The 19,838-nt window shown below is 33.9% G+C and overlaps 1 protein-coding gene across 4 annotated transcripts in view; it reads right to left on the minus strand.

Moving 5' to 3' along the window:
• NTRK3 (neurotrophic receptor tyrosine kinase 3) overlaps positions 1-19,838 on the minus strand; it is a 560,615-nt gene that overhangs the window by 102,593 nt on the left and 438,184 nt on the right. Inside the window, exons 13-14 of one of the 4 annotated variants that reach the window (XM_063448882.1) lie at positions 10,691-10,747; positions 3,836-4,293 (exon numbers count right to left, since the gene is read on the minus strand). The exons of 2 other annotated variants lie outside the window; for them this stretch is intronic. In XM_063448882.1, the coding sequence (XP_063304952.1) occupies positions 4,175-4,293; positions 10,691-10,747 (176 nt within the window). In that variant the 3' untranslated portion in view covers positions 3,836-4,174. Of the gene's footprint in view, positions 1-3,835; positions 4,294-10,690; positions 10,748-19,838 lie in introns of those variants that run through there. One more of the 4 variants, XM_063448883.1, reaches the window with a different exon arrangement.

The following is a 19,838-nucleotide window of genomic DNA, read 5'->3' on the forward strand; positions in this document are numbered from 1 at the left end:
CACTTTTGTGTCTGCTCTATGTGCTTGTAATACCGAGGGTTAACTATCTAAATGACTACTAAACATGTTCTAGGACCATATCACATATTGATTGTATCACATTGTGATTCTTCAATAACATTTGAAAAAATATAGATATATAGTGAGATAGGCATGGATTGAACATTTACTAAATTATCTGCTTGAAGATGTGGTTTTATCAGTCTGTACACATTTTTAAATAGCGACTGGAGGAATTCTTGAAAAAACATAATATTCACAGATATAATTTTTCATATATGGGGAAATAGCATCATGATCCAAGGATATAGCTGACTGCCATTCTGGGATCAGCAAGGAATTGTTTCCTAGTTTGTTGCAAAATTGGAAAGAGCTTCAAACTGGGGTTTTACCTTCTTTTGGATCATTAGTAAAAACAGATGTGAGAAAGGCTGAACTTTATAAGCACAAGTCTTTTTTCAGGCTATGTAACTATGACTATTGTGCTAGTTCACATTTGCTCTCGCTATATACTGCAATCAATAAAAACATACCCCACACTTCTTGAATTAATTTTCACCACTCTCTCAAAAGAGGGTTGTAACATGTAATATATATTAGATGAGGCTGAACTAGCAAACATATATAGTTAGATCAGAGCATGAAACATTTGTGTGGCTGCAATCCTTACTGAGGAGTCATTTCTTATACACATATAAAAATATAGCTGGCTATGAAGAAAGCATGCCATGATGGTAATCTCTAAAATGATAGAGAAAACTTAAATTGGCACAATACAGGTGGACATCAAACATAGGAAACAGATCACAAGGGGAGACACATAAAAACATGATTAATGGGTTTTCTATTATCTGGCTACCCATGTAAGATTTTCTTTTTTTTATATCCTTATGTAAAATCTTGACTAAAGTTATCTACTATCCTTATGGAAATTTGGAAATTACCATCATTGTGTGCCTTATTCGTAGCCTACTACATTTGTTTTTAGGGGTGTAACATGGCTAGACAGTTTTATCATCTAAACCATTTTTAACCAACTAGTCATAATTACAAACTTCTGGGAAAAAAACAAACAACAAACAAAACTTAAAGGCACACATCCAGTTGCTACAGAACACATGCCACCTATTAAGTATACCACGGCACAAGTAGACATGTATATATACACCAGTGGTTTATATATCTTATTATTTTATGCTTAATCTGGGATGCAATTCAAATTTAATTCTCCACAGGTATTATCCTGCCAGAGTGAGAGGATTTCACAAATTAATGTATAATGATAACAGAATTAACAATAGTATCACAAAGCAAAATGCTAATAAGTTATAGGCTTTTGAGGATCTGAGATTAGCCCCTTCTTTTTAGTAATACTGTCCTCATGATGGAAATTCTCCTGCACCAATAATATTTCTATAGAGTAATAATGTACTTATGAGAAATCTCCTTTCACATGTATATCGCTCTATAAATCACAGTTTATAAGGACATATGTACGTGAAATCATGATATAAAAGGGATATAAAACTTTCAATCTCGTACTGAGCCTTATTATCCCCTAATGTGCATTATCCCTGATGAGCCAACTATATAAATCACAGCATTATCTGAAATGATTTAGAAAATGATGTGCATCAGATTACATTTTTTCATCATATTCATTACTTAGAAGTGAGGAAAAATATGAATTTAATGCTTCATTTCCATTCACACATCATCAATAAACTATGTAGGGCTATTATTTTCTGAGGTACTCATCACTACTAAAATCACAGTATAGTATAATATAGTAGAAATTAATAGTTACCAACCCAGTCCATAAGGCACCTAACATTCTAGGAATTTTTAGATTGTAAGCACATCTTTCCCTACTGTTCCAGTATGTCAGTCATGTTTTCTTAGAATTTAAAGGAACACTATAGTCACCTAAATTACTTTAGCTAAATGAAGCAGTTTTAGTGTATAGATCATTCCCCTGCAATTTCACTGGTCAATTCACTGTCATTTAGGAGTTAAATCACTTTGTTTCTGTTTATGCCACTCTAGCCACACCTCCCCTGGCTATGATTGACAGAGCCTGCATGAAAAAAAAAATGGTTTCACTTTCAAACAGATGTAAATTACCTTAAATAAATTGTATCTCAATCTCTAAATTGAACTTTAATCACATACAGGAAGCTCTTGCAAGGTCTAGCAAGCTATTAACATAGCAGGGGATAAGAAAATTTTAATTAAACAGAACTTGCAATAAAGAAAGCCTAAAAAGGGCTCTCTTTACAGGAAGTGTTTATGGAAGGCTGTGCAAGTCACATGCAGGGAGGTGTGACTAGGGTTCATAAACAAAGGGATCTAACTCCTAAATGGCAGAGGATTAAGCAGTGAGGCTGCAGGGGTATGTTCTATACACCAAAACTGCTTCATTAAGCTAAAGTTGCTCAGGTGACTATAGTGTCCCTTTAAAGTTCTATTTTTGCCTGTTATACAGTGCTGCAGAATAATTTGACACTATAATAATAATTGCAATTGTAAATGTAGGTTTTGCCCAAATATAGTCCCAAGTGAATGCTGGCAAAATATGGACCCTTGAGGACTAGGTTGGGAACTACCAATAGATGTATAGCAGAAACCTTTCCTCTAAAATAATAGACTACTGGAGCCTTTATTTTCTCAAATCAAGCACTGTCAATGTTAATTTCATTCAATAAATTGATAACTGTTCAGAATTGGCAAGTATTTGTTTTAGAGAGTTGTGGTGATCAGCTTGCACATTATCATCTAAAATAGAGAATATTGACAAAATAAAGGGATTTGGTTTTCAATTTGGTTATAATGTACTAACTTTTACATGTACATTTACAGCACAGTTCACATTTTATTAAATATATCGCAAAGTTTTCTTACAATTTTGACCTATATTTTTCAAATTGATTTTTAACTTACCTCAACTTGCTGTATATTGAGTGATCTCCTAGCATTTCATTTGGATTCCACCAGTTAATTCAATATTTCAAAAGGTCTGTACAAATCTAATTAACACAACATTGTACAAAAATTCCATATTTGATGACATTATGGTATCTGCAGCCGTTATGATATATTTTTCATGTCAAGTGACCAAATGTGCAATGGTTAGGTAATGTCTTTACGTGCAAAGTGAAGAAAATAGAAAGTCAGGCACAAAGTTTAAAAATAATATAACATTGCTTTATTTATTTATATTTGTATTTTTTGTGGGCAGTCTTGCTCCCTCACCCCTGGGAGAGATATGTTAACACCTTTCATTTTATTTTTAATCTCTGATTTTTTTTTTTTTTACGTATATTCTTTTTCTTCCCAAAATAATTAGCACTGTAGTATATGATATGTATTTATTCCATCGTGAGTTTAGCTGATATTTTTATGGGAACAAAAACATATTTTTGTTTACATTTAAAGAAGCCATCCCTTAGTCCACACCCCAGATCCAAAAGTACAAGCTTCCTTCGTTTATATGCCCACTAAAAAAAAATAATAATAATAAAAAAATTCTGACGCACAAAAGAGTTGTAAAACATTTCATTGAAAAATAATTACAATTTCTCCTATTAAAAAAGTAATATTTCATGTCTCATCCTGTTTTTTTTTTTTAGCTCTTTTAGCTGTAGAAAGCTGGGATTCCTTTTCTTACCAGTCTTCACTCTTTTAGTGATTCCCAAGACTTAAAGTCCCTGCTTTATGACATCTCTTTATGTTGCCATGGTAAAGGGTGATGACATCATTAATAAGATGATGTGAAGTCACAGGTTCACAAAGAGAATTCAAACACAGATTCCAAACAGGGAAAACACAACTAAAATGTTTGTTTAACGATTACAACTAGTGTTTTTTTTGTTTGTTTGTTTGTTTTTTTGTTTTGTTTTTAAGTTTGATCCTTTGGGGTCTGTCTCCTCTTTTTAAGCTGTGGCTCCTGCTGCTGTTGCTGTGCCATGTCTGGACAAATTTGAGAGCAGTAGCTACTGGAGTTAGAACAACTCAAATCTTGTGACAGAAAGACGTTTCTGTCTTATTAGAAGTTTAAAAAAGAGAGCTAGTGCAGTCTTGTAAAAGCAACATTGGTCCAAAAGAGTTCTGATGTCTCCATTCATAGTTAGGAGAACAGCCTGAACTTGACAATAAAACAGGGAACATTAGAGACTTAAAAGACGTGGCGTCCTTTGCTGAAATAAACACCGACGTCGTGAACATATATGCCTTGGTTAAGTGGTTTGGGGTGTCCGGGAAGGCTTACTGTGTTCAACATATATTCTCTGAAACCTAAAAAAAAAAAGAAAAAACAAAGGCAAAATAAAGGAAAGAAAAACAAAAATATAAAAATATTTTTTTAAAGAAAAATAAGCAAATAAATATTCAACAACAAAAGTATACTATAAGGAAAACAGATCTTCAAATAATTGATTTGATAAGTGCAAAAGATACAGGATAAAATATATTTCTGTTTTCAAGTTTAGACATGCAAAGAAAAAAAATTGTTCAAAAAATATATATGGTTTTAAGGTGCAAATAAATAATGGGGAAAAAAAATAAATTGTTTATTCTATTATGTATTTTGCACATGCTTATTATTATTTTTTTTTTAAAGCTAAACTTAAGCAAAGTCTATAATAAAAATTAAAGATGTTTCTAATAAAAACGTATGTACCTAAAAATAAAAAATAATTATCATGTGCTTTCTTGCTTTTTTAATATAAAGTCAAAAGTTAAGTCTTCATCTATATCTATATTAAAGGTAAAAAATGCATGGAAGCCATTTCAGTTTTACATTTAAAAGCAGAAATGGAGCAAAGCACAATTTCTGGAAATATTTAAAGACTAAACTAATACTACTAAATAATCCTTGCAGGATTAAGTAGAAACCAAACTTCCAAGGTATTATCACTGTATACAACTACCATTAATACTTTATTATAACATTATAGAAAAGCTTGAAGTCATGGCAACAGTACTGAACATGCCCTACAGTTAATTTATATAATTCTTACTTTCCTCTACTGCTATCATTTCATTATATCTTCAATATGACCTGAGAAGCTGATAAATTTTTTATGCTTTGGAAAAGCACATTTTCTAATAATTATTTTTCAATTTCTTTTTAAATAAATAATTGATAATGGAGATAAATTTAAATAATGAATAAGGTAGCTTTTTATTTTAGATTCTTATTATTTATATATTTTTACGTAATGCTGGCTTGTTGTTTATGATGTCATTCTTTTATGTCCGTTACTATATCAGTTCATGAAGAAAGAAAGAAATATGAAAAAATGAAAGTACAGAATGCCCATGCAACACAAAAGTTTGTAGAAAATGCGCTGATAAAGATGGAAAAAAGGTCAGCCATTGTGCAGCAGGAGTAGTACAGTAATGTAACAGAATCAATTAATAATTAATTGTTCGTGTTAGAGAATGTTTTAACATTAATACATATCATGGCCAAAGATGGATATGCAGCAAGACTGACAGTAAAATAACAAAAAATAATAGGCACTCATAAACATATATATGTGTGATAAGACACATTAATGTACGATACTTTCTATACTATTTAAGTCATTTTTCTTTGTTTTTGGTTATGATAAGTTAACCTACATCCCGTAACAGTTTGTTTTACACGTCTGAAACAGGTTGTGGGGAGGTTATAATACATTGCTTTCATCACACTTCTGGAAGAAAAAATAAATACAAATTCCATAGTCCTTCCAATAGATCTCCACTGTATTAGCTGGTGGGTGCCAAGATAAAATATTATATCAAGGTGCCATCTGTAATATAGAGTGTTTTGCCACCAGGGTTATTGATTTCCTGTTGCCTTGCTGGAAAAACAAATATTAATTTACATCTGCAAATACAGATCTCCTCTCAACATTTCTCGACGAAAGGAATGTAAAATACAATTTGCCATTGTTCTACATTCAGTGAACAATGAAAGAATCCAGTGAGAAAAAAAAATCTCCAATTTGTTAGTTTTTCAAAGACAAGTCCTCTTTTATCAGAATGATTCTGCAAGAGCAATACATTTAGGCCTTGTTTGAAGTTAAAATGTTGCACTTAATGTAAGCACTTGAAGCTGGTGACTCCCGTAACACAATATTTATTTTACATAATAGATACTTCACATTTGTATCTTTCATGTGCAATTTGCTTCATCAAAGAATAAATTTGATATATATATAATTTCCTAAATGCGACCTGTAACCAAAGAAAAGTCCTCTACATGTGCACTTTTTTATGTTAACAATACTCTGTGCCAGAAACCCTAAATGCATCTTCTTAATCTTCACAAGTTATTTGGTCTATTTGACCTGTTTACATGATCAATTTGCTTTAATCATGCAATGTGTTTAATCCTGGGTTTCGTTTCTATTGCTAGGATGACAGATACTGTAAATCTTTTAAAAAGGTCTCCTTTCAGTGATGATATTGTGCTCTGTGAAGATATGGTAATTAGGCTCATGTACCATACAGCTCCTTAAAAAGGTATTTTATCCAAACTTAAATCCTCCACAAAAGGGCTCTGAATCACAAAGAATCTTTTCACCAGACAATAAGATGGGTATTGTGTTCACTGTCATTAGTTTGTTGACAAAATATTTAGGAAAAATGTCCAAGACAAAAAGGCAAATAAAAAAAAACAAGCAGAGCATTTTAAGTGTAGCCAACACTCCAACAAAGTACTTGGCGATGCTTCATCCAGAAGAAAAATTGCCATAAGTATTTATTTACTTTTTCTTCATAATCTGGTAACTGTCTATGAATATTTGCTGAATGACGTCCTATGCCCATTTTTTGTGAAACCAAGAATGTGGGCCAAGGGCAGGTTTCTATATGGGAACAAATGCCCACAGACGATTCCTGCTGAACACTGCATCAAATAATGCAAAAACATAATTAAATAGCAAAATAATAAAACTTGAAAAAAATGTCAGGCATGACAAGGAAACTGTTTTGTAAATATGTTGTATTGAGGCATCAAGATGAAAAATTAAGACAGTAGCAACTGCTTAAGTAGAGTAGCCATAGGTCCAATCATATGGTGGCAGACCTGCCAAAAATAAGAATGCCAAATCACATATTTAAGTTACCTAATTAAATACACCACCAAGACTTTTTGACATATTGTATATCTGAAGAAATTGCAAACATTTTCCATATAGTCTTGGTAGGCGCCACTTAATAATTGAAGACCTGTACCATAACAAAATTATATACCGGCCTCTAATTATTGGTTTTAGATAACTGACAAAAGAAGGAACCATTATTTTATTACTGATTCATTTATTCATGATCACTTTTTAGGATACACCAAGTGCACACAACAAAATCCCGATAAAAAATTATAAGATGAAAGATCCAAGACAAAGCTGATAATTCAGATATATATAGCACCGAGGAAAAAAAAAACACACATTCCAAGAAGCAATAATTTAAAAGACAGCTTATAAAAAAGTAACATTATTTAGTAATAAATGGTGTATTTAGCTTTTATCAGCTTTTATCACTTACAAAAACAATACATTTCATACAGTTTAAAAAAAACTGAGGATAATAGAATCATATGATTTTTCAAGACTGAAAACATTAGTGACATTGCAGTTCAACTGAGAGAAAATAAAAACAAGAAATAAAACAGATCAAGAGGGAAACAACATGGGTTTTAGGTTAAATATGAAGGGTAAAGGAGCAAAGAATGTTTTGGGAAGGAAGAATTCTGGGGAGAGTCACTGATCTAGACATACAGAATGCTCTCACTAGATTGAAAGTCTCCTGATTTGTTTATGTTTCAGGAAAGAATGGGTACACTGGACGAATTGTGAAAAATCAAGAGAACCAGATTTATAGTTCAAAGATGAGTAGTCAGGTAAACCATCAAATGTGTTCAAATAACTGTACAAAAATGTAGGCTAAAGAAGGCTTCAAGATACTCGAAGACGCAACTTTTTCTAGATTATCTTAGTTAAATCCCTGAAGTAAGAAAACACTTCCAACTGAAACTGCAAGAAAAATTTATCCATCACAAATAGTTGAATAATAAGGCAGTAAATGGTTTCTTCATTTAAAAGAGTGGTGATAATCCTGCCAAAGAAAGGATAAATACTGGACTCTTGAAGTCGAAAGATAATAAATATGAAGAAGTATCTCCACACCAAGTGCTGTAGATTGTTACATGAACCAACATTATGTTAATTGATGGAAACATAACAGTCTCCATCTCCAGGAGCTACTAGGCAGCAGGAAAAAAATCCATGACACTGCTTTACAAAAAATACAAAGAATGTAACCCACCAGGGATGATAAAAGAACTGTCAAAGGATTGCCATGGGACTAAAATCCAAGTGAATCTAACCAATATCACACGGCTAGAGTTACCATCACAAGTAAAAAAAGAGCCAGTCATACTGACACATTTCCCAAACAGAGGCTCTGAAATACCTCCAACCAGCATAACAACACTCTTAGTGATGTGAGCTACAAAACAAGATTGCTCATCATGAACAAACACGGTGAATGTGCCCGAGATTAGACCAAGCTTGCTCATAACCTGTTAGTCCTCCAAAGTTTTACGTTTTCCCCATTCTCTGTATTTTCATATTTTCTGCTTGTTTTTGCTCTGTGGCATTTGCTTAGGGTTTCTCTAAGTTAAAAGGGTAATCCAGATATAAATCCCATGCTCACTGTACTTAGAGGTGTATCAGCTGCCCCTAACTGACAAGGCCCGAAAAAGGCAGAAATTATGTCTGGGGTTGCTGCATCTCCTACAACATTCTCTGTAGTGGCACATGTAAGCAAAAAATAGAGACCTGAGCAGGGACTATTCAAAGAGCAACCTATTCTCAATGTTCTTATGCCTTCTGTTTTACATATGTGCTTGTTTGGGTATTTTTTTTTTTCTTGCGTTAGCTTTATTTTAGGTGAAATGGCCAAGTGTGGCATGGCACAGGTTCTTACTTGTAATGCCTCGTTTCCCATTTCCTACTATAGCTCCATATTGCCGTCAGGGCACCAATTATTAATAAAGTTGATGCCCCATTAGAGGTTGTCACACTATAGTCTGTAGTATCCATCAAAAGTATTGACACTTGCCTTCCCTTCACCCTTATGTTCTTTAACAAACATATATGCCTCCATTGTTCAGTATGTTTGATATTTAGCATTGGTTTGTCATCCTGGCTTATCTGTGTCTTTAAGACCCATCCTACTCTTTCTAAACCTAGGTGTGTGGATGAACTTCTCTACCAGTTTCAGATCTTGCTTATAGCTAGCCTCTTTCAAACTACACTTCTGAGTTTCTTTTAAACTTCTGACTTCCCTGTTCTTACAAATGTTATTCTTCTTCTTGTCCTCCATCTTTTCCTGTGACACATTTCACCCACACTATGTGGTTACTCAGTCCTAATCGTGATCAAAATCGCACAGGCCTAGTTACTCCCACTACCTATCACTTGCACTTACAAATATTAACAATGTCTGTGAATACATGTATATACAGTGCATATATTGAGTCCTCGGCCATGTGCTTTGTCTTCCTGAAACTGTTTTTTTTGTTAACAGCTATACAAGTAAACTTCTTATAACTGATGTTCTGAAGCATGTCAAATACTAAGAATTTTGCTTTGATCTTATTGCCCAGTGCATTCATTACAATGCCTTATTCACAACCATCGCAAACATTATCTATTTATGAGGACTGTGCACACTAATGTGGAAGTTGTAGAAATGAAAAAAATAAATAAAAACAGAAGAAGGGTTTAAAAGAAACTAGTGCTAGTTATAACGGCCCTAGATTAGTTAATTGGTTCTTACTTAGCACTAAAAAAATCTGAAGTGCAACATGATAATTTTCTACACGATCTCCACTTAATTACTGTGAATCATCCTGTTGCGGTGAAATGAAACTGAATAGGTTTTTTTCTGAAGCTAAAAAAAAAAAAAAAAACATGTACAGAAGTCAGATATAACATTCAGTAATTTAACAGGCAGTCCTAATTTTAATCCTACACACTAAAGCACAAAGTGGTAAACAAGTACTCTGTGCACGAAATAAAAAAGGAAAAATGGATGGCATATTGTTTTAGCTTTTTGTTATGCTCTTCTAAACCCTCTCATCTACTGAATTACTGCAGATTCAGTTGCAATAATTATCCAGTGGTTAAAAAAAAAAAGGAATAAACATATTTAATATGATTGAAGCGGTCAGAAAAATCAGTTCATGATGTATATATATATATATATATATATATATATATATATATATATATATATATGATACTTCAGAAAAAAAGTGCACCTTACACACTACAATACACAGGGCATAACAAAAAGGAAGCATTTAGAGACTCAGTGCCCAATATGGAAATTGTATTGTTATCCAGCAGACCTCCAGTATGCTCTACCATCCTATATGTACAATGATGGATCATAGAGCGTTGTAGTTCATCAACAGCTGGACAGACCAATTTGGCAGATATCTGTTCTACATGATAGATCAACCTCTAGTCTCTCAGTCTTTTATAATTCACATTATAGGAAACAAATATAATTGATATGTTATTTATTTCTTTATACCTGACTTTTGTTGATGTTTGATGGTTGTTTAATTTTGGATGAGTTAATGGAACCTGTACATGTACATAAAACTAAAACAAGATTTGTTTACCATTTCTGTTGTGCTGAGATATGCAGGGTGCGTACTCTGAGGATAGTCCGATTAGGCCTTTTGAAGAAGACAGAATCACTATCAATTAGTAACAATTACAGATAATATGCAGTCTTAATGGTCTAATAGTTATTCAATTATTTCTGCCACATGCCCATAGATTTTAATAAAGAGAATAAGTTGTTAAATGATCATTTAATATATAGCTTGAAAGAAACTCAGACAAGACTGAGAGAGGTGATGTGATAGAAGGATTAGCTTCAAGTCATTTAACAAGGACAAGAAGAACATTTTTCTTTGCAGGAGGGAACCTTGGATAAGGGACGATGCAGCATGTGAGATGGCACGCAGTGAGTAAAAATTTAAGTACATGTGCAGTTAGTAATGGAAACAACAGAAAATACAAATTTAATGAAAGCATGGTGGATACATAAAATGCATTTATACAGTATAGGATTTCAACAGTTTGGGATACATATATAAAATATATAACTTCATAGAATAGAAGCATTAAAGTAAAAACATACATTTTAATATTTCTTAGATGTATTTTTTTTTTTTAAAGGTATAGAATTACAAAACCAGTCATAGGGTTATTGCCATTTCAAACAAAGAAGAAAAATGAAAAAATGTCATATGTTTATTTGTTTTAGCTGTCATGTTAGATATTTTTCACAAGATAGATAGATGATAGATAGACATATAGATAGATAGATAGATACAGAATATATCAATGAACTATGTTTTATAGGAAAATAATGGCAATGGGTCCTGGAAACATCATAGTAAATCAAACATTTTACAAACACATAGAACTCCCTTTAATTACTTTTTCTTTTTCATGAAATCTCATGAAATTCCCACAAAACAAAATTCTTCTTAAAATTATAATTTTGAAATGTTTCTTTTATGCATCTATAGACGTGTTAGGGAAATAAAAATAAATAAATATATATATATATATATATATATGTATCTAAGAAGCAAATTTAAGAAGGCCTGTCAATCTACTGTATGTCAATGTAAGTCTCAAAGCCACATGTAACAAAATACTTTGTTAGAACAATGCAATGGCCTGTTGAAAAAAATAAATAAATCACTATCTATATTGCACAATAAATTTTATGTTATATCAGAGTACCACAGAAATGTGTATATCAATATTGAGTTACTGTTTTCATCATAAGTTGAAAATATAAGGGAGCGGGCTGTATAGTTTAAAGATCTCATGTTAACTCACAGGCTTCTACTAGGAACTATGCTCTGTGAAAGGGATTTAAAAAGTCTCAATGAAAGTATATGTTTTTAAGCCCTGTAACAGGGTACAAATACACAATCTGCTTTTTTTCATTAATTTATTGCTGGGACTTGAGTATTGAATCCACCAGTGAGTAGCAACTGTATTATTGTTGATCAGGAAGCTAAACATACCAGAATTTTGGGATAGACAAGAAGGTGGTTGCGGTAACTGAAAACCAAATCTCTCCAAATTCAGTTCAGCTCATGTACACCAAATTTTTCAGAATATATATATATATATATATATATATATATATATATATATATATATATATATGTATATATATATATATATATATATATATAATAAAAATATATACATTGAGAGCAAGAAGTTCTTGATTATACATATGACACAGTTGGCACTTACAAAGGCAGTTCCCAGCACCAAACCAGGACACACATGTCAGATAACTAAAGCATTGGTTCTAAAATGTCTAGTGATTTCACTAGCACAAAGTAAACAATAAATTGTATGAATAGGTTACGGATTGTACGGACAGGTCTACTTTTAAGTCAAAATCTGTTCATTTAAGCTATTTGAACACAGTGACAGTAAAATGATCTATAGGTTAGAAATAGGTAGTTGTTTATGTGTTAATTTTTATACTTGTTTTTATAATTAACAAGTATTTTATGCTTCATGTTTGGAGTGATGTTTCTGCTTCAGTTATGGAGAGATTCCATTACTTTGTGAAAAGGCGAATGCAGTTTGATCTTGCTTCACTTCAGGCTCAACCCAAACTTTTGTATTCGATACTATGAAAAATGTAATATTGTTCAAGAACTACTAACCATAGTGTCCTGGAAACATTGTTTGTAGGAGAAACCCAGAGTGAGAAAGGAAGGGAGCATGATAGATGAAAAACGTTATATCATGAATATCTTTAAAAGTCCTCTGCAGAAAATGTTTGGGGAAAAGTAATGTTTCCTCAAACTGAATCTTTCAAAAAAGTAACAAATCATTTCCCCAATCAAAACCAACCTTCTATTGTAAGTCTCCCCTCTAAATAGTAAAATAAAATTTCCTTAATAAACCATGTTTGTATTACTTGATTCTGATCTCACTGTTCTGTTTATATTCTGTCTATCTAGAAATTATGTACATTTCACCATACAAAAGTTGTTGTTTTTTATAATAAGATACCCATATTGTTCTTGTTGCAATGATCATGAAATCCTATCTAGAATACTGCAAACCACTCATCATTTCGGCTCCCTCTGCCATTCATTGTTCTACCACAAGCTATAATGAATCCTGCTGTCAGACTTATATTTGTCACAAACAGTGCCATTAAAAAAATCCCACAGTAAGCAAATACAGTGAATGGCTAATAAGATACATAGAAGCCCACCATATTGAAAAGTGTATTGAAATATGATAAAATTGTATCAACTCATGATAAGCTATCAGCATCCATGTTGAAATGTTGCAAAGCCTACAAAATATTGTGTATATAGATAATGGTAAGTATGACTGACAATGGTATCATGGATATTATCAAAATGGCAATATAGAATGCCAAGTTCAGTTGGTGGGATACATTTGATTATGGTCGCTATTTTACACAAGTAAATACCAGACTTTTGCATTCAGAGATAGATGTATTGTGAATCAGCCACATTTGTTTCTCCAAAGCACCATACAGACGCATAACCAATAAAACAGCAAGCGTAATGGCCGAATATGTTCACTTGATCCAGTATTTCGAGTTCTGTACGTGGTGCCAAAGAGATGATTGATAGGACAAAACGGCTGACATTTTTGTTTGTTGCGTGATTTTAATTTCTATCCCATGGTGCCAGGATAAGGGGCATGGAATGGAGAAGAAACTATGTTTTTGGGGGGAGAGGTCAAATAAGCAGCTTAGTTTGCCATGGTACACAAGAGATCTGCCCAATGACGGGCTGCATCTCATGTTCAATCAAGAGGAGATTAAAGAAAAAAAGATGCATCATGGTTAAGGGCAGCCGCTAAATATTGATTATATTCACCGATGAAGTGACAATTGACAAATTAAGGGGAAAAAAGTTGAGCAGTAAAAATATTTATATATATATATATATATATATATATATATATATATGTATATATATATATATATATAAAATGTCAAAAAATACAGCTGCACTCACGGTTGAAAAATAAAATCTTCAATGCTTTATTTGGTCATTTAAAATAAGGATCGACGTTTCAGTCCATCTTGTGGACTTTCCTCAGGATCAAGACATGAATCAGTATTTTATTTTTCAACCGTGAGTGAAGCTATACTTTTTGACATTTTCTGGATACCTTTGAGCCCAGGCTGGCACCCGGCAACTTTTTTGTAATATTACAGCTCGTTTGGCTTAAATTTAGTTAACAAAGAAGGAAAAACTAATCTCACAAACCAAATGGCATGAAAATGCACTTATTAGTGTACTGTAAAATAAACACATCTATCTATTATGGTATTTATATATTGCCATCAAATTCCACAGTGCTTTACAATGGGTGGACGAACAGACATGTAGTTGTAACCAGACAAGTTGGACACACAGGAACAGAGGGGTTGAGGGCCCTGCTCAATGAGTTTACATGCTAGAGGGAGTGGGGTAAAGTGACACAAAAGGTAAGGATAGTATTAGACTAGTGACAGTTGCAGAAGAGGAATCACATCATATTTAGATTTATTTACATGAATTAGTTTGTTCATCTGACTGCTTCCCCAAATATTTTTCCATAAACCGAACCATCACATAAATGCGCATTGGACATCCTGAACAAAGTTTAAATTTCAGGAAAAATGATTAGACCAAACCTAACATACCTGCTGTGCACAAGTCTAGGAAATACTTTGATACCAGGGTGAATAAACTATTAAAACAATATCAAGATTCAGAAATTCGGGTAGCAATAGCAGACAGGGAGACATAGACAAATACAGGACACATGGAGGAAAACAATTCATGGACAAAAAAAGGAAAAGAGTAAGACATGGAAAAAAGGAGTCAAAGAATAACAGAAAACAGGATTCAAAGTGTGAGGAAAAAAAGTTGTGTGTGGCACTTTTGGGTATTTATCATTTTGCATGCGCTTAAAACATACTGATTTACTAAATTGTGAATAGGACATAAGCAAAACAGAGGCTGACATAAGTGAATTGTATGGATCAGCTTGTGTTTTGTCTCATGGAGAAAATCCCCAGGATTAATTCAGGTTCACATCACCTTCAACATTCTTAGGTTTTTGAAACTTTAAGCCAAATAAAGTATAAAAACTCATTCTTATATAAGTGAGATTTAACCTTGCCAGTAGACATGAAATATGTCAGCCCTGTCAGTAGACATGAGACTTCTCAGACCTGTCAGTAGGCATCCAAACATTCCTCACATGCTGATCTATACATCACATGCCTAGAAAACTGAAAAAAAAAGACTGATGCTACGCATTCATGATTTACGTTTGGATAAGACCACTGTTGTTTTCAAAATAGTTATTGTTATTATGCTGAATTTGTTTCCATCCTACTTCTAATTGCTAGTTGTTTATGGAACATATTGTCTTACAAAAGGCAGAGAGCAGACATAGGCCATCCAGCTGCGAGGACGCAGCATGCGGAACATGTGCTTTCTCTAACGTTTCATGAAGTTCCCACGTCCCATAATATTTTTTTTAAGATTGTTCCTGCTCATTATGTTTAGATTTTCCAGCAGGTATATTTTAATTGGATAAAATCTTTCTATGTTTCTCATTATTACATTGTCAGACGGGAAAAAAAAAAGTAATGTTGAGTTTTATTTATAAATTTTCTCTACAGTGGGGGGAAATAATCACTGTGATACTCGGCAACAGATATGCTTATATATTGTCATCTTTGATCTGTCAACCAGGCACAGTATAAAGTGATAAGGAATGTGTAACAATGTAACGGTATACGATCGTATAAAATATACCATTGGCTGAGCATATTGGTTTCTATTAGTAGAGTTATCAGTGACTTGCTAGAATAAACTAGAGGGATGTGAAATGTAAAGGGTGCAAAAAAGGCTATAAAGTCAAGATGTCATGAGACAACAGCTATCCGTGTTTAGTTCTAAATGTTGTGCTTGTAAAATGTATTTAGCAAATACAAAATTAGCCCTAAAGGTGTCAGTGATGGAAGGTACCTAATACTTGGAACCACCAATATATGGCTAAACTCAATTTTAGAAGCCAACAATATATACAATGTATGCCCTTTATACTGCACCCCTTACTTTCCATACTCGTCTTGTTTCTAATCATTCTTATTTTTTTCTGAGGTCGTGCTATTGCTAACAGAAGAAAAGCAACAAAGGGTGTTGCGTTAACAATTATACTTTTTATTAGGTACATACACTATCTAATACAAATGAATGTAACCCTCATATATGGATATAAAAAACACTTTTATATATTTTGTTGTGTCAGATGGTCTCCACTACTATTTTCTGTGTTTTAATAGGTTTACTTTAATATATATATAGTATTATTCATCTCTCTGCTGGTGGTAATTACTGCTTGCTTATTTACACACATTTGTTCATCATACACTGGTTTGATATTCTAGGGGCTGTCCACGTTTAGGGTTTGGTATATTTTGAATTGCTAACAACAGTTGCTTTGGATGCCTTCTGTTACTGTGCTTTAAATGAACAATATAGCTTTAGGAATACAAATCTGTATTCCTTATGCTTTAGTGCCCTGGTAGCCATTTAGATTCCTGCACGCCAACGTATCAAGGAAAAAAGGTGATATTGCAATGAATATATTCTCCTGCAGAATGGCATTTTTTTTTTTTAAAATAAAAACCCATTACCGTATATACTCGAGTATAAGCCGACCCGAATATAAGCCGAGGCCCCTAATTTTATCCAAAAAAACTGGAAAAACGTATTGACTCGAGTATAAGACTAGGGTGGGAAATGCAGCAGCTACTGGTAAATTTCTAAATAAAATTAGATCCTAAAAAAAATATATTAATTGAATATTTATTTACAGTGTGTGTATAATGAATGCAGTGTGTGCGTATATGTGTGTGTATGAGTGCAGCGTGTGTGTATGAGTGCAGTGTGTGTATGAGTGCAGTGTGTGTGTGCATGAATGCAGTGTGTGTGTGCATGAATGCAGTGTGTGTGTGTATGAATGCAGTGTGTGAATGCAGTGTGTGCAGGGCCGGTGCAAGGATATTTGCCGCCGTAGGCAAAAAAAATGTTGCCGCCCCCTCCCCCCCCCATATGTCCTGACTTCCCTTCCTCCTCCCTAGTGGTCCTTACCCTCCCCTCCCCTAGTGGTCCTTACTTCCCCCTCCCCTCCCATAGTGGTCCTTATCCCACCCCCTCCCTCTCATAGTGGTCCTTATCCCCCTTCTCCCTCCCATAGTGTTCCTTATCCCCCCCATCCCTCCCATAGTGGTCCATATACCCCCCCCTCCTTCCCATAGTGGTCCTTATACCCCCCTCCCTCCCATAGTGGTCCTTATCCCCCCCTCCCTCCCATAGTGGTCCTTATACCCCCCTCCCTCCCATAGTGGTCCTTATCCCCCCCCTCCCTCCCATAGTGGTCCTTATCCCCCCCCTCCCTCCCATAGTGGTCCTTATACCCCCCCTCCCTCCCATAGCGGTCCTTATACCCCCCTCCCTCCCATAGTGGTCCTTAACCCACCCCCTCCCTCCCATAGTGGTCCTTATACCCCCCCCCCCTCCCATAGTGGTCCTTAACCCACCCCCTCCCTCCCATAGTGGTCCTTAACCCACCCCCTCCCTCCCATAGTGGTCCTTATACCCCCCCCTCCCATAGTGGTCCTTATACCCCTTTTTTTGTTATTATTAATTTTTTTTTTATTATTATTATTTTTTTATTATTATTTCTTATTTTATTTATATTTTTTTTTCATCCCCCCTCCCTGCTTGATATATGGCAGGGAGGGGGGCTCTCCTTCCCTGGTGGTCCAGTGGCAGTTCAGTGGGGGGGAGAGGGGGGCTGGCAGAGCTGTAACTTACCTGTTCTGCAGCTCCTGTCAGCTCTCTCCTCCTCTGCGCCGTCCGTTCTGCTCTTCTGTCAGCTTACACTGTAAGTCTCGCGAGAGCCGCGGCTCTCGCGAGATTTACACTGGGAGCTGACCGAGGTGCTGACCGGACGGCGCAGAGGAGGAGAGAGCTGACAGGAGCTGCAGAACAGGTAAGTTACAGCTCTGCCAGCCCCCCTCTCCCCCAGTCTGTATTATGGCAATGCAAATTGCCATAATACAGACCTTGACTCGAGTATAAGCCGAGTTGGGGTTTTTCAGCCCAAAAAATGGGCTGGAAAACTCGGCTTATACTCGAGTATATATGGTATGCTCTTTTACACTCACTGAGACATACTACATGTGCACATGATTTAATCATTTTTCAACACATTCTAATTAGTGACATAACATTTGACTGTATCATATAACCTAGAACTGTTTATTTGTATTACCTGTATGCATTTTATCTAGTACATACATTGAACCAAATAAACATTGGGCTAAATATAAAGTAATCGATCCTACAAAGTAAAATATGTATTTAATATTTTCAATGTGTGTTACAGTTTTAAAATAAATGTACATTTTTGTTTTATTGCATTTTTTTGTTTTTCTTTAAAACATGTATTGCTTCTACTTCATTAAAATTCATTGCTATGATAAGAACATTAATAGTATTATTCATACATAATTTATAACAAAACAAAACCCAACTAAAATTCAAAAATCAACAAAAATAAATAGAATATAAGAGATTTTTTTTAAATCCACAAGAAGCTAAGGACTTAGATCTCGGCATGTCAGAATTTGTCTTGTTTAAGACAACATTGCATCTTCTTCGACCCATGTGGGAGGACGTGGGAGAAGGCAAGTAATTTTTCCTTATATGTGTTGAGTGCATATGTAATTTCCTAATTTTTCAATACACTCACGCTAATTAGTGACTTAACCTTAGCCAATATAATTTGCATTTAATTATATCTTTTTTGAATTAGGCTAAGATTACAAATGTAAACATGAAAATAATCAAAAGAAAATCACACACAAAAAATGCAAGATTATATTTGGATTAACACTCAAATAAAAGTACAATACTCTATTTACTACAATAGGACTATAACACTTGATTCTTAATTGTCTGCTTCCCTTTAAATATGTATGTGAATATTAGTATTTTTGTGCTCAGTAGATTAGCGAAAAATAAAACCAGAAGTGAAACAATTAAAACCACACAAAATATCCATTATCTTAATGAATGCAACTAACTAATAATACTTAACCTTTTACGGAATCTCACATTGAATAATGAATTGATACTTTATCAGAAAATATGATATCCTGTATAATTACCGGATACACCACAAGGCATTATAATCTCACAGTTGGTCCCTTGGTGAAACAAACACATTACTATTCATAACAGAACCTAATAGTGCTTCCTTTTTATGACTAATCCTCTACTGTACTGAAGTGTGCATCAGTGTTCGCTGTAGCCAGAATACTACAGTAATTGAAGTTTAAAAAGCAGCGACAACAGCTTTCTGGGAAACAAAAGTAGCCAACTTAATTTACATTAGTACAATTTAAAAAAAACAAGTATTTAGGGAATTGCGTCTAGTTTGTATTCATGAAAAATATCTTATTGCACTGTTATTTACAAATATATTTTTCCATTATGTCTACTCTACATTTGTTCTAATGTTTAATATAAATTTGCTGGGAATTAGGTTTGTTTGGTAATTAGTATTCACAAATATCCTTTGTTTTTTATGAAACACCTGCAAATAAAAACAACCAACTAGACAAACTAAGGATTATCAACACATGGTTTAAAAAAG

This window comes from Pelobates fuscus, chromosome 3 (assembly GCF_036172605.1).
Source record: "Pelobates fuscus isolate aPelFus1 chromosome 3, aPelFus1.pri, whole genome shotgun sequence".
In the NCBI taxonomy this organism is placed as follows: Eukaryota; Metazoa; Chordata; class Amphibia; order Anura; family Pelobatidae; genus Pelobates; species Pelobates fuscus.